At 32.9% G+C, this 16,755-nt stretch overlaps 1 protein-coding gene across 1 annotated transcript; it reads right to left on the reverse strand.

Annotated features, from left to right (window-relative positions):
• Window positions 1-11,610: 11,610 nt before the first annotated feature.
• On the reverse strand, window positions 11,611-13,250 carry LOC114180746. The gene is made up of 2 exons (XM_028067042.1): window positions 12,521-13,250; window positions 11,611-12,359 (listed from the first exon to the last, which is right to left on the reverse strand). The coding sequence occupies exons 1-2, from the start codon at window positions 13,248-13,250 to the stop codon at window positions 11,611-11,613; spliced, it is 1,479 nt and encodes a 492-aa protein (XP_027922843.1).
• Window positions 13,251-16,755: the final 3,505 nt, after the last annotated feature.

Here is a 16,755-nt window from a genome sequence, read left to right on the forward strand (position 1 = left end):
AAATTGTACCACAAACCAGTCAATCGATACCAACGTGATTATAATGGCAATTGCCATTCAGAATCATCCATTCCCAACCCACTATACCACCAATTGCAAATATAAGACTAAAAGTATCCAAACCCTCATCCCACAACCTATTCCGCTTACATAAACAAACGTCTAAATTCCATATACCTCCATTTTACAATCACAGCACATAGAATACGAAAATTGACACCATTCAGAATTCAATCAAAAAGCAATAACCCAGAATCATAACACAATATCAACTAATACACAACACATAGAGACAACTCCCCTAACCTGGAGTGTGTGATCAAAATTGTGCAGATAGGATCCCTTGATTCAACAATCTCCTCTTGCTTCAGCCCTTGCCCTCAAACTCAGTTCACTCTCTCAACTCGTGCTCCTCTCGAAATCAAATTCCCAGCCAAAACCCTTCCCTTTACCTAATTTTTGGCTTTTATAGGTGCCTTTAAGGTGGGTATTAAAAATAAAACGAGTTTGGGCTTTTAATTCCCATTCTGCTAGGCTTTTCTTTACCCCTTCACATTCATACCACAACTTAATATGTTAACAAAAATAAATCTTATTCTTTGCCCACCAAGGTTTGAACCCATGACCTTCCATTCATAAGGCCAAAGCACAATCACTATGCCAATTCACATTTGGTGATACTCACAAATCAACAATATCTTACAATACTAATCACATACTCATACATATCCTTAAAAATCAATAACGAAAACAATTACACATAATTGGCATATATAGGACTCGAACTCAAGTCCTCTTACACAAACAAAGTACTCTCAACCACATGAGCTAATACTTTTCCACATCACATTATACAGCAATTAATGTCATAAAGACGCCCTCCTCCCGCATTTATTAATTAATTAATTATTTAATTAATTAATTTTCCAGGGTCTTACACCCGATATTCATGAATGCTCTAGAGATGATGCCAAGATCTCAAACAAGTGGTCTCACTCGACACTCATATAGGTGATTTCATCAAGTGTATGCTGCAAATCATACACCACCTGTAAGGGGTATAAAAATCATTAAAAACTTTGTTTCAACTAAAATTCTTACACCTCATAGAATTTTAATTATAAAGTTTAACCTTTTAATAATGCAATCTCTAGCACTTTCACACCCCCATAAGAATAGATATAATTGATTTAAAATCAATTTAATTCTATCAAAACTAACAAGTGACTTATTTTTACTCATATGAACCCTATTCATGGGATCTCCAATCACAAATTGGGTTACCATCACTTGTTTGTTTGCAAGTGACTTAAGTCTCATTCAATGGTTTTTTAGTGTGCTTGTGTGTTCGTTCACTTCGTCTTCTCCTTCGTGTTCCTCCATTGGTGGTTCATCTACTATCTTTGTCTTTGTTCAAAAATCGGTACGACATTCGTGCGTTTCTCGTACGAATTTTCATGGGTGTGTTGTGCGTGCATTGTATTGTTTGATTTGTGGGCAATGATTCTTTGGTTGATTGTAAGTGTGGTTTCCCTTCCATTCTTGTGGGTGTGAAATAAATGCCACAGCAACGATCAAACATATGTGGGAACCCTAGTGCAAATAAGTGAGAACTACGAAGGAAATTTTTAACAAGTTTTTAAAAACTTCAAAAATTACACACACCATCTTAGATGTACTTCAAAAGGAATGTAGTAATTACTTCGAAGTGGTTATGAACCCAAAGTAATGAATTCCCTTCAATGGTATCCCAAAAAATGCCACAACAGTTGTCCAGAATATTTCGCAGCTCCCCACTTATTAGTGGGGTTCTCTCTCTCTCTCTCTCTCTCTCTCTCTCTCTCTCTCTCTCTCTCTCTCTCTCTCTCTCTCTCTCTCTCTCTCTCTCTCTCTCTCTCTCTCTTTCTCTCTCTCTCTCACACACACACAGACACAGAGACACACACCCACCCACACACACACACACACTCACACACACACACACATTTATATACATGATAAATTATAGTTTGTCTTTTATTATTAGAGAATGGTTAAACTTCTTTATTTATCTACTTATATACATGATATCATACTTATAAACATGATTCGTTCTTTGAAATGTTAATGTCATGAATGATGTGAGTAATTGGTTTTCTACTGAAAAGTGAATATAATGAGTTTGCTTGGTTTTTATTTGTCCAATACGTTTATTGTTAATGAAGAATTAAAATTAAGCATTCAATGAAATATAGCTTTCTTAAGTCATATATATCTTGAACCTATTCAGTGGCAGAACTTGGACAAAAAATTTAGGGATGCCCTTATATATAATTTTTTTTAGTTAAAAAAAAAGTTTTTCATTTTTTCTCTTCATTTTCTCCGCTTAAAACAAGCACACATAATAGTAGAATTCAAAAACATGACTATTATTTGCTATTATATCTGCTATTATATCATGATACCAAACCATGAATATTATTTTAGATAAGCTATTTGTACCTCATCAATTTGATTTGGTGGGTATTGTCAAATTTGAGGATGTTTTTTCTAGATCGCGTTCTAATGAATTTTTAAATTCATTATATATAAATCTAGGAACTTTAGAAATTTGTTTTTCATTGTCTTGAATTCTTGGTTCTCATGAGATTTCTCATGGAAAGTTTAGTTAACGTATATGCATTTTTTTCATCTTTATCACAAACCTTCTTCTTTAAAAAAAAGAATCAATTTTTTTACTCTTTACCTTAATCTTTCTAATATAAATTTATCACATCTCACCTATTTAGAAAAAGATAAAATTTATATTCACAAATCACAATTATCACAATGCAAAACATAACAAAACTCGTACTACATTAATTAAATAAGCAACACAATATAAATTCAAAACTTAAAAAAAAATTGTCATTTAAAATCCTTAAATTTCATAATTAAGGGTTATAATAATTTGGTAAAAAGTATAATTAGGGTTCATACCAATTTCATAAAAGAATCCCTAAAATCATAATTAAGTTTATACTATTTGGGATAAACTTAATTTGGAGAAACATCCTAACAAGAATTATAAATCTAACATACATAAATCATAATAAGATACTACTATTGATATGTGAGAGATCATGCGAAAATGTATACTTCAAGAATAAAATAATACAGTGACAATTTAGTGACTAATTTTTTCTAACCAAAAAATCAATCACTATTTTGGTTACTAAATCATAAAAATATGTTTTGGTTACTGATTCTGTCACTGATAGTGACCAAATTTTTCAGTCACTGATTTCGGCCACTATTCACCAAATTTGTAGTAGTGTATGTTCTCTAATATCTGTTTTCTAATCTATCTATTTGTGTTTATTTCTCCCCACACCACTTTCATGATAATTTACATGGTGAAAAAATTCTATAACCAAAAAAATTATAATCCCTTTTATAAATCAATGTCTCATTAAATTTTTAATTTTATCTTTTATTATAATTTCCATAATATAAACTTAATATAAATAATATATAATATAATTTTAAAAATATAAATATATATATATATATATATATATATATAAAATAAATTTAAAAAAAAATTGGGGAGCCGTGGCTCCGTCTGTCACTGCATAGTTCCACCACTGAACCTCTTTGTTCATGTTTCTGTTAATAAAAATACATGTTACTTTTCTTCTTCTCAATTGTATGTTTTACAACTTCAAATCTCTGTTCAAATGAATTGCCTTTGAATTGTAGGGGGTCTTGCAATTAATAAAGAGAATGTATAATAAGTGTCTTATACAACCCTTTCTCTCTCAAAATTTCTAAACATTTTTATTATTTCTACTATATTGTTTTCTAATTTTAATTCATTTAATTCAGAATTTAATTTTATAAACTAAACGACTACTTATTTTTTATTTGGTATAGTATTGATCAGGTATGACAAACAAATATAATATGCAGACAAAGTGAGAATCAATTAAACTAGCTCCAAATTTATCGTATCGATATTATGTACTATTCTATTTAGGTTTAAATATGATTTCTGTTCTTATTTTCACAGTAAAATCTCAATTTGGTTTTTTTATTTTTTTTATCTCAATTTGGTCTTTGTTTTGAGAAATTTGATCTCAATTTAGCCCTTTCTGTTAGTGGTACAGTAACCTTAAATGGGACGCCACATGTCAGTTCCTGGATTTTCTGATTTTTTTTTACGAACTTTTTTATTTTTTTATTTATTTCTTGAATTTTTTAAAATATAAAAAATATGCCACATGTCAAGATGTCGTCGTGCCACGTGGCAGTGACAGAGTGATGTGGCAATGATAATGCCACGTGTCAATATTATGCTAAGTGTCATTTTCTCATTCTCAATTTGGTCCATGTATTTAAACTTTTGTCTCAATTTAGTCCCTATTTTTGTAAAAATAATGCAATTTTGTTCCTTTCCAGATTGAAACAAAAATTAATTTTTATATAAATAATGTAAAAATATTGCAATTTTAAATAAAGTTCAATGTAAAATATTAATTAAATGAACTTAATTTTATTAAAAATATTTACTTAAAATATCAATTTTGATAGAAATATTTGTGTACATTTATATAGAAATTAAATTTGATTTTAAATTGGAGAGCAACAAAATTACTTAATTTTTACAAAAATTGGATTAAATTGAGTCAAAAATTAAAATAAATAGATCAAATTGAGAAAGTGTAAATGACACCTGATATAAAAGTGACACATGTCATTATCACTACCACATTACTTTGTCACTATCACGTGGCACGATGACAACTTGGCATGTGATAAATTTTTATTTTTTTTAAAAATTAAAAAAATAAATAAATAAAAAGTTAAAAAATCCAGGAACTAACACGTAACACTCCTCTAACGGATTATTGTACCACTAACAAAAATTACCAAATTAAGACAAAAAAAAATAAGAGACCATATTAAAATTTTACTACGAAAATAAAAATCAAATGCATGATTAAACCTTCTTATTTATATAATGTAGTGCTAGCGCTCTTTTGATTCTATCAATTTCAGATGTTAAATTAATTTTATTAGTATATTGCATCTACCGTCCGCTGACGCAATGCAGAATTTATATTTAAATATTATAATTTAGCGTCCGTTTTTGTGACGTAATTACAGTATTTTTATTATTCTGTGGAATTAGTGGAATGTGATAAATATTCAGCAATTAAATTACCTTTCCCACAACAACTGCTTTCTGATTCATCTAATTCAACGATTCATACTTTATATAATAATCTTCTTTATGCTGAAGTCTTTCCAAGTCAATTTATTTATATAAACAAAAAACTACTTTTGACTGCACTGTTCACAAATAACAACCATTTCTCACTTACTTTTCCTAATAAATATTATATTGTAATAAAATATTAATTAATGGAGCCGTAGAATATATATATATATATATATATATATATATATATATATATATATATATATATATATATATATATATATATATATAAAAGAAATGGACTGTCAAGAGATCAGAGGTCTTTATATAATAAATCAGGTATTGACCTTGCCGACACACGGGTCTTTGTTATTTTTTTATTTTAATTATGTGTTAAAAAATAATAAATAGTTATTATATTTAAAAAATGAGTTAATTTATATAATTTTATTAAGTGTTATAATTATATTTTATTATAAATATAATTTTAAATTTAGAATAACATAATAATATAAAAAAGTTAAAAATTTTGAATTTTGTATATATTTTTATAATAATAATTATTTTACTATAAATAAGTAGTTTTTTTTTTCGTATCGATTTCTTAAAATGAATTTAGTAGATAATGATCTTAGTAGTCATTATTTACCGTATTGTATTGATTTTTCATTTATGAATGAAAAAATGATATTAGTTGATGAAAGAAAGGATGGAAGTTAAAGAGTTCAAATATTTTAGTTTTTTTGTTCAGTTATTATTGTGTGGTTAGAGAGTTGGATTGTTATTTAGTTATTTTTATCTGGTATAACATTAAAAAATTTGTTTGCTAAAGTATTACCGCATAAGTCTCGATCTTTTTTTCTGTTTTTTATTAACTTAAGTAAAGAAAATTATTATAATTATTATTTTCTGAATTAAATAATTTATTTATATAATTGTATTTATGTGTTATAATTGTGAATAATATTATATTATTAATATTAATATTATTATTATTATTAATATATTATAATTGTGTTATTATTAATATTAATATTATTATTATTATTCAGAATAATGATAATAATGTAAAATAATAATAATAGAATAACAAAAATACTATTGAGAAAAATAATAATAATATTATATATTCATTAATTCAATAACAATAATAATAGTACTAATATTAATAGGAATATTAATAATAAAAATAATAACAATAGTATAGAATAATGTAAGTATATTGTGGATCATGGATTCCGTATACAATAATAAAATAATAATAATAATAAATATTTATTATTGTAGAATCCCATTTAAATAGAATAATTTTTCTAAATAAAATGGTGCATAATTATAATATAAAATAGAATACCGACATAACATATAACAAGATTCATTGTTACAGTTATCCAAATCATACTAGAGAATCCAGTGGCATCTAGCAATGCCATAAACCATAACAAAAAGGGCAATAGTTTAACAAAAGATTTGCTCACAGAGCAATAGTACTTCAAAAGGAGCTCAACAGTGAGTCAAAACCAACATGTGGTCAAACTAGACTGCAATATTTCCATCATCATTGTGATAGCTAAGGGTTTCCACATCACATCAACATTGGTGATCATTACAAAAAGGAAAACATAATAAGGAAACAAACACAGAAAGAAAGAAGGGTAAACTAGTGTATTTAAGCATTTATATGTAAATATAGTTACATAAGTACATCACTAAAGAAACACATACATGGAGAAAAGAAACATTAACTCATAAAGTTTTCACTCAATCAAACCCCCAACTAACTCTTGACACAATATCCAGATTATGCGCTTGATATAGAATTCTAAGGAAGTATGTACTTGCGTTGATTTCTAAACTCTGCAGAGTCTAGCCACAATGAGTTATCACCCAATCAATCACAAGGTTAATCCCAATATGTCTCAGGCTCAAACTCCTCCCAAGACTAGGATATCTTGCCACTCTCACCACATAATCACTCTACTCTATGTGAGTGTGAGTGATTATTAAAGTTCAGAATACCTTCCCTATCAAGACATCTCCTACATCAAGACATATACTAACCACACCATCACCAAGAATTTTCTTGAAACTCTTTTACCATCAACGTTACACATGTTATCTCGGAATAATTATCATCCCAAGCTAAACACATCAAGTACAGGTAAAAAAAAATAACATATCATTCATACATAGCTTCATACATCATATTTTTAACATTTACTAAGTTAATCACAAGTTAAAGTAGGAAATTAAAATTCTGTAACAATTCTCGCTTAAGCTAGAAATTCTTGCTTAAGCTAGACTGATCTCGCTTAAACTAAAAATTTTCACTTAAACCCAAAATCCCAAACAACAAAACTAAAGAAAATACAACCACAAATATCAAACAAACATTTTAAGCAGGATTCAAAACCAAAAACAAACAAGACACTAAAAAAAAGTTTTAAAGCCCTAACTTCCATTATCTTGACCAAGAGTTAAACTTGAGGAGAGAAAACACTAACAGAAATACATGACAAAGTTTATATTAAATTATATTAATAAAAGCATAGTTATAAAAACTTAAACCAATATTTAAAATAAATTAAGTATATGAAATCATGAAAATATGAAGCTAATCATAAGTTATTCTATAATTACTTGGAGAGTTTTTGTCGAGAATGTGTGTACTTTAAAATGTTATCAATTTCTAAAATTTACAAATTTGGGATTAAATTTTATTTTTTGCAAACTTCAGTTTTCTTTGTTAGTATTTTAGTCTCTGGATATGGATTTTGATCTAGACTCTTGCATAGATGTTTGCATTTTAAATAGTTTTTGGATGAATTCTCAATTAGCTTTTGGACATATTGTTTTCTGTTTTTAATTCATTTAATTCTGAATTTAATTTTATTAACTAAACGACTATTATTTTTTATTTGGTATAGTCTTGATCAGGTAAGACAAACAAATATAATATATAGGATTTGGCAAAATAAATTTAATTGCACTAAATTATAAATTATGTATATTACATTGTACTAGAAAAATTAAACTATTTTTAACAAAAATTACTTTGCACTGTTTTAAAGTTCAATTAAAGAAATGTGAACTCTTATATTTGCGGTGCAATTACTGCTTGAATCTCTTATACTGTATCAAATTTAATTTTGTGTTGAGAAAAGTTTGTCCAAGTCTGCCAATTAGAAGGAAATAATGGTTGTGGCTTACTTATTCAGTAATGAAAAGCGTATTTGTTGGGTTGTAATGTCGCGACCAAAATCGTAATGGCACAGCAACAAAAGAATTAATAGTTGAAAGAAAGAGTTTAGAGTCGTCATCATAGTTTATTCTAAAAAACTATGGAAACATTATAAAATAAAAGTTGGTCTACAAAAATCAGATTTTAGGTTCGGGAGACAAATACATTTAGAAAAGGTATTAACACCCTACAACATCCGTCTTAAAACGTTTATCTTCAATCAAATGCGCAAAATAGATGTGATTTTTATAAATGTTTATTTTCCCTAAAAAATAACAATAAAATACTATATAAAGAAACAAAAATATATATTTTAATTATTTTGGACCCGACAATGATTAACCTCGGTCCTACATATTTTTATTCACAATGAAAAATCAAGGACGACATAGTTCTAAAAAAAAAACTATTTGGGAAAATGATTTTATAATATTTTGGATTTTTGGGAAATGAACCCGACAAGTATTGACATCGGTCCTACATATCTCCATTCATAATAAAGAATTAGAGATAACGTAGTTCTTTGCAGAAAATGATTTGAAAAAGAAATTTTGGAATATTTTGGATCTTTTTTGGGAAGTGAACCCGACAAAAAGGAATGACCTCAGTCTTATATATCTCTATTAATGGAAAATCAGAAATCACATAGTTCTTTGAAAAAATATTTGTTGGTAAAAAACTTTTATAGAAATATTAGCGGGTAGGAAATGTTTGAATTTGAATGTAATGTTTTGTAAGACCAAAATTATGAATATAAAAAGATGTTCCCAATAATTTTAAAATAACAGTTATAAATAAATGCAAAGTGATTTTAAAATTAGAAATAATTGAATCATAAATGTATCTAAAGTGATTTAAAATATTAAAATAAATAAATTGGAAGTGCATCCAAAGTGATTTAAAATATTAAAATAATCAAATTAGAAATACATCCAAAGTTAAAAATATTGGAAATATAACCAAATTAAAAGTGCATATAAAATAGTTTAAAAATATTGAGATAGAGCATCTAAAGTGGTTTAGGATATTGAAATAACCAAAGTTAGAAGTAGATGTAAAATAATTTAAAAACATCGAAAATAATCAAATTAGAAGTGCATCTAAAGTGATTTTAAAATCTTAAAAATAATCAAATTAGAAGTGCACCTAATTGATTTTAAAATCTTTAAAATATATTTTTATATTCATTATTTATCACAAAAAAAAAAATCTTTACTATTACTCTAAAACATATTTTTATTTTCTTTATTTAATAAAAACAAGGTGAACACTTAAAAATATGAAACGCATAGTAATGAGGAGGGTAAATGTAAAACTAATAGATAGAAACTTAACCCAAAAAGCAATGCGGTGCAAGTAATAAAATGTGGGGTGTAAACAGTAAATAGAGTGCCAGTAACATGGACTACAACTGGTAAGAAATAGGGGTGCAGAAAGCAGAAATTTAGTGCAGGGGTATAGGAAACAAAATGTGGAGCTGCACGAGGTAAAACATAGGTACATGAAGTGAATGTGCAAATGAAATCAGTAAAAAGCAATCTAGAAACAAATAGTGGGGGTTTGTGCAATGAAGTATAAGGGTGGAAACAAAATAAAATAACAGATGTAGAACATAAATAATCTGGAAGTGCAGAAAATTAAAATAAAGGGTGCAAGGAGTGGAGTACATGGGAGTGCATGGAGACAAAAGTAGGGGTGCACGAAGAACTGGCTCAAGGCCGAAATATCCTCTTCTTCAAAATAGAGAAACCGTAGGGGTTTCTTCTTCTCCTCGTTCATTCCCACGCGGAGACACATTTGCCTCCTGAACCCGCAGCAACTGCAACTCCGACGACCGGACAACGTCGCCGCCATCAACTCCGATTCATACCGGATCCATCACCGGCGACAAGAGGCGCGCCTTATGTTCTCATTCTTCTTCCCGCACGCGAGCCCGTTCACACTCCCAAGACCAGAGAACTCCATCTTGGGTTGTCACCTTGTGCATCGCCGTTGGCACTATGCTGAACGTCGCGCCTGGCGCCGTCGCCGATACCACCCGTGTCCTTCTGATTTTTTGATTTGTGTTGTATTTCAATGGTGAGTGTGTGTGGAAGTGTGATGGTGAAGAAAATGAATGAAGAGGATGATGGGTTACCATGGAGGAGAAGATGGTTTCGGTTGTTGGTGCAAGAAGTTACTGGGGGTTTTTGGTGCTAAGGGAGATGAAGAGGATGATGTTGACGATGAAGATTGATGGTGTTCGAATGGAGTTGGGAAGTTGGATGCCGCATAAGGTGGAGGTTTCGTTTTTGGACCAGAGGAGATGGAGGAGCGAACTTTGCTGTCTGATTTCTGTTATAGAGGAAGTGATGAAGATGAATGATGGTTTAATGTGATGTGGGGAAATGATAGAGGGGTAGGGAGAATGGTGAAGATGAAGATGGGGTTATGTAAAGGTGATGGAAAAATGGGGAGTCTGGTTGAATCTGTGGAGGTTGTGTCGAGGGGATGAAAATGGAATTTGTACAGTGGATGGGCTAAAATGGAGTTGAATATGTGTTGGAAGGGATGAAGCATTTGGGGTTTTTTTTTCCTTCTAGGCAAATGAGTTTGGGTTATTACGGAAGCTGACAGATTTTAAAAAAATTGCAGAACTAGGCAAAACGTTTTGGGGTGCACGTTTTCGTTATGAAGAAATCGTGTAGTCCCGTACGTTGTTCGGTCAGAGTTTGTCAATAAGCGAAATCGTGTGGGGTGGACGACATTCAAAGGAAATCGTGTGGGGGGTGAACGACATTCAAAGGAAATCGTTGGGGGATGCACGTTTTTAGATGAAATCGTGGGGGGGGGGGGAATACGTTTTTCATTGAGTAATCGATTACTGTAGGCTGTAATCGATTACTGCATGTGTTGCTGTTTTTTGGGTCTAATGTAATCGATTATAGACGAAGTGTAATCGATTACATGGTTAATGCATTTTGTTTGAGTGAATTGTAATCGATTACAATGGATACAGAGGCGAGCATAATAATTTGTTCTCATTTGATAAAGTTTTTTGGTCCATAAAAGAATAAAGTATTTGAACTTGTAGTTGATGAAGGCATAAGAAATATTAATGTTCATAGAAAATTGTCTTAGTTTTGACATTGTAGAAAGAAGAAAAAAACATTGAAAATTAAATTAATTGAAATAAAAAATGTACAAATTATTGGCGAAATGGACATTGTCCCCTATGATGACCCTCAGTGCGACAATAAGAGCATTTTTTTGGCTTATCCGTAAGGGGTTGATCCATTTCGTTATGGATCCTAGTCGTTGTAGGTCGTCCCGAAGCCTTACGCCTAGTTTGGGGGTCTGGAGTGAAATTAGGACCTGTATATGTTGACCAATAGTCCTCATTTCGCAGGGGGTGGAATTGGACTTGATAAGCCTTCTTTATGTTATCAAGGGTGTAAACTGGATCGATAAAATTTGAAAGTGGCATATGACCAAAAGAACAAACAGCTATGATGTGCTGACAGGGTAATCGACTAGCTTGGAAGTGACCACAATCACACCACCAATCGTTTAATCTGACAGTGAATGAGATTGGTTTTGGCCGATAGTGATGGGGGCTCGATATCTCTTGCACCTCGAATTCTGAATTATCTCGATCGTAGCGTTGAAAATGACAATATGCATATTTCTGTTGATTTTGTTGGAGCAAGGTTGTGACATCTTCTGGATATTGATGGCCAGCTCTTAACATAGAGTTTGCCTTTAAGCCGCGTTCAACAAACCAAGCATTTATGTTTTGAAATGTAATTTTCAATAGTGCACAGATAGGTAATGAGCGAGCCCCTTTAAGCACAGAGTTCATGCACTCCGCCAAGTTTGTTGTCATGTGCGTGTACTTGCGTCCCCCATCATAAGCCTGAGACCACTTATGTAAGGGGATTTTATCAATCCAAGCTACTGCTTATGGGAATTGGGACCTCATAGCTGAAATTTTTGCTTGCACGATAGGTTGTTTGACTTCATAAGCCGTGAAAAAGAAATATAAAATGAAATGAAAAAGTATTATGTATAGGAAATATTTTGTGCATCTGGAATTTAAAGTTAGGAAAACGTCGTACCCAAGTTAATGAATTGTTTCTTGAGATCGGCATTTTTAAAGCGGTTGTTGAAGTTGGAACCCAGATGACGTATGCAGTAGACAGAGTGAAGATTGTCTGATTCCCAGTCAACTTCTTCCGATCGTAGGGCTGACAAAATTCCCTTGCCTCTATCAGTAATTAGGCAGAAATTTGGCTGAGGAGTTACATGCTCTCGTAGTAGTTGAAAAAACCAAATCAATGCCTCCTTTGTCTCACCTTCTACTATTGCAAATGCCAAAGGAAATATGTTTCTATTTCCATCCTGAGCAATTGCAGTTAGCAAGGTGGCATGATATCTGCTTGTTAAAAAGGTTCCATCCACTTGAACAACAGGTTTACAATACTTAAAACCTTCAATGCAAGGTCCAAATGCCCAGAAGCAACGTTCCATAATGTATGTGGAACTTCCATCCTCAGCATCAATATTAACTGGAGGACCGGAAAGTTGAAAAATTGTCCCAGGATTAGTTTGTTGGGCAGCTAGTAACCATCTGGGAACTTCATTATAAGATTGGTCCCAATCCTCATACTCCATTGTTATTGCTTTCTCCTTCGCAATCCATGCTCTTCTATATGTGACTGTGTATCCGTAACGACTTTTGATGTCAGCGACCAAGCTTTTGATGCGAATGCTTGGATTTGTGCGGACCAAATAAAAAACAATGGAAGCAATTTGGGTCGAATCTAGATTGCAGTGATCTTGTGACATTAATGTAGAGAAACACGTATGTGTACCATCAATGGACTTGATTTCCTAATGATGTCGGATTTTACTATAACTAGCCCTCAGACGCCATTGACATCCATTGTTGTAATGGATGCATCGTGCAACATAAAGATGCGGTTTTGATTCTACCACATTGAAGCTGTATCCATTAGTGATATGATAATGTTTGATGGCAGACACCGTTGCCTCTTTAGAATCGAATTGCATGCGTTCTTGTAGTTCGACTTCCTCATAGGGATTGTAATCCATAGGAGGAATCGGGACAATTTCTTGATCGTCTGCATTGTCTTCATCAAAATCATTGGAAGTAAACTCTTCGACAATGTCTGGAATGATAGGTTCGTCATCGATTGGATTAGACGAAGAAGATCCTCCATAATTTCACGAACTCATTATGAACAGGTTGGTATGGAAGTTTACACCCGAATTTTTTAGATCAAAAAATAGATCAGAAAATTTCAGATGTCAAGCTTGGTATGCAGAAAACTTTTGATAAGAGAAGCAATGGTAGTGTGGTAGAATATATAAGCGTTTTAGTGACTACAATGAAATGGAGTGGGTTGGTGTGCAAAAGGAGTGGGTAGGGGGTGCGAAAAGAAAAAAAAATATTTTTTTTAGAAAACGTGCACCCCCCACACGTTTTTTATTAGAAAACGTGCCCCCCTACACGTTTTCTAGTTTGAAAACGTGCCCCCCCATACGTTTTCTCTTGAGAAAACCTGCCCCTCATATGTTTTCTATACATGAAACGTACCCCCCATACATTTTCTATTCAGAAAACGTACCCCCCTGTTAGGAATCCAAGTGTGAGTCTAAGTCCCACATTGACCAGAAATGAGAAAGTAGAGCACTATATAAGAATCAAGACCCATAAACCTATTGTCTTAAGGTTTTGGGTTGAGAGTGGTGTCAATGTCTTATGTGGTTGGGCTCAGATCTCATTAGTGTTGTTCTCCCCAGTGAAACCCCCTCTGTAAAACCTGACAAGTGGTATCAGAGCCGATGGTTAAAACCGGCTCAGACGAGTGCAGTATGGTCCTAGTATCGAAAGTCTTCCTGGCAAAGGTCCCAGGTAAGGGTTCCAGGTAAAGCGTGTCCCGTTAAGAATAACGGCGGTACAGAAAAGGGCAGAAAAGGAGTACTCGTGGTTGGGCAGCTTCCGCTGGAGGGGGAGTGTACCAATGTGGTTGAAGGGACTCACCCTTGAGGGGGAGATTGTTAGGAATCCAAGTGTGAGTCTAAGTCCCACATTGACCAGAAATGAGAAAGTAGAGCACTATATAAGAATCAAGACCCATAAACCTATTGCCTTAAGGTTTTGGGTTAAGAGTGGTGTCAATGCCTTATGTGGTTGGGCTCAGTTCTCATTGGTGTGTTGTATCTCCCAGTGAAACCCCCTTTGTAAAACCTAACACCCCCCAGCACGTTTTCTTCTTACACTTTTTTGATTCTCCGATTCAGCGTGATTCCTGGAATGCTGCACCTGCCATGATACTATTACAACTTCACGCTTATGCACTCAAAATAAATCACGCTTCTGCACATTACTATTGAAAATAATGCATCCTTTTTTGTTGTGCATGATACTATTCACAATAATGCTTTGATTGGAAATGTTTCTGCCACCTGCAAATGTGAGAAATAGTATGAGATTCTCTGAAAAAGTGATTATTATTGAAGAGAAGGTTTGTGTGGTGAATAGAGGGAGCCATGTGGTGGTGTGCATGGAGGTGTAGGAAAATAGGGTCCTATTTTTTAGACAGGTGCTTTAGTACGTGAGAGAGAGAAAAATGAAAAGTAAGGTATGTGAGTGAATAGTGTGGTGAGGTAGTTTAAGTATCCATATCAGGTGCAACATTCACATCACTGAATACTTCATTGCCTTCTCATAGTAGTTGGATTTGCAGCGTATAAAAATTTATTTGTCCTCCGTCAATCTAACAGGTTCGGTAAATTTTATGATAATTTGTTTTTTGTTTGTTTTGTTAGTGATTAACTTTAAATGATATTCTGTTAATATTTTCATATACTTTTACGTAGTTTATTATGGCTCAAAACAACAACCTCCCAGCAAACTTGTTCGTGTTGCGTCATCAAGACGATCACATCACCAACCACATTTGGGAAGGAAACGAGAGGGTCCTCCGACCACGACGCCATTCTATCTGGATACTAAAACATACAGATCTTATTGACCCTAGGGTCAGAATGGTAATTGATGCAGCTGGTTTTGGTCACGTTCTGAAAGTGAGTAATATGGAGATTAACCACCTAATGGTAATAGCATTATGTGAAAGGTGGAGGACTGAAACTCACACCTTCCACATGCCACTCGGAGAAACAACTATTACCCTGAAAGATGTTTCACTGCAACTGGGGATGCCAATTGATGGTGAACCCGTCACCGGTGGAAGTTCTGGAAACCTGCTACAATTGTGTCAAGATTTATTGGGGGATATTCCTCCCGAAAATATGTTTACAGGGAACCGAATAAAGCTATCATGGCTAAATAGCAGATTTCGAGAATTACCGGATGATGCAACACTGGCTACAGTTGGACAATATGCATGAGCACACATCCTCATTTTGATTGGCAGCATGTTGATGCCGGATACATCAACCAGTCTTGTGCATTTTATGTTATTGCCATTGTTAACAGATTTGGAGCATATTTCAAATTTTAGTTGGGGTTCCGCAGTATTGGCATGCCTCTATCGTGCACTAGATCACAGCATAAAATTCCATCAAGACAACATTGGTGAATGCATGTTATTGCTCCAGTGTTGGGCGTGGGAGAGATTTACATGCATCTCTCCAGAAATACAACTAGTCACGGAGGACGAGATTGTGGCTGGGCTTGCGTTCCCCTTAAGTGTGAGGTGGTGTCGGCAAACACGTTCTGTGTTCCATGACCAAACAACTGTGGTGGGCTTCCGGAAAAAAAATTGATCAATTTCAACCAAAGCAGGTTCATTATCAATCCATGCTCTACTATTTTGTTCCTTGAAATTCCCTTAGTTTTTTCTTTTCAAATTATTAACACTAATTTTTCCAGTTTTTATGGACACCATATCGACAACCACATGTTAGTTGCATGATAATAATAAATGTTTCTCCAATTAGTCGGGCATTGGTTCCTCTTATATGTTTTGCAACGGTTGAATTTCACCAAGTTGACCGGGTAGTCAGACAGTTTGGTAGGCGACAAAACATCCCATCCGATCCGATGAACCTGGATGAGGTTCACCGAATTGATCTCCGAGGAAGGGGGAAATTAATTGGAGGCAATATCACCATCGCTTTATCATGCTATGGAATAATCGCCATAATTCCATTGTTCAGGACGAACCTTTCACCAAAAGTGGTCATCTGCGTGATAACTCGCCCTACATGCAATGGTACATAAATCATATCATCCGGTATATCACGGCTAATGCGCAATCATCCGATGATGAAGTGAGAATCATTTTTTCATTCCCTGCATGTT

Source organism: Vigna unguiculata, chromosome 4 (assembly GCF_004118075.2).
Source record: "Vigna unguiculata cultivar IT97K-499-35 chromosome 4, ASM411807v1, whole genome shotgun sequence".
Lineage (NCBI taxonomy): Eukaryota > Viridiplantae > Streptophyta > Magnoliopsida > Fabales > Fabaceae > Vigna > Vigna unguiculata.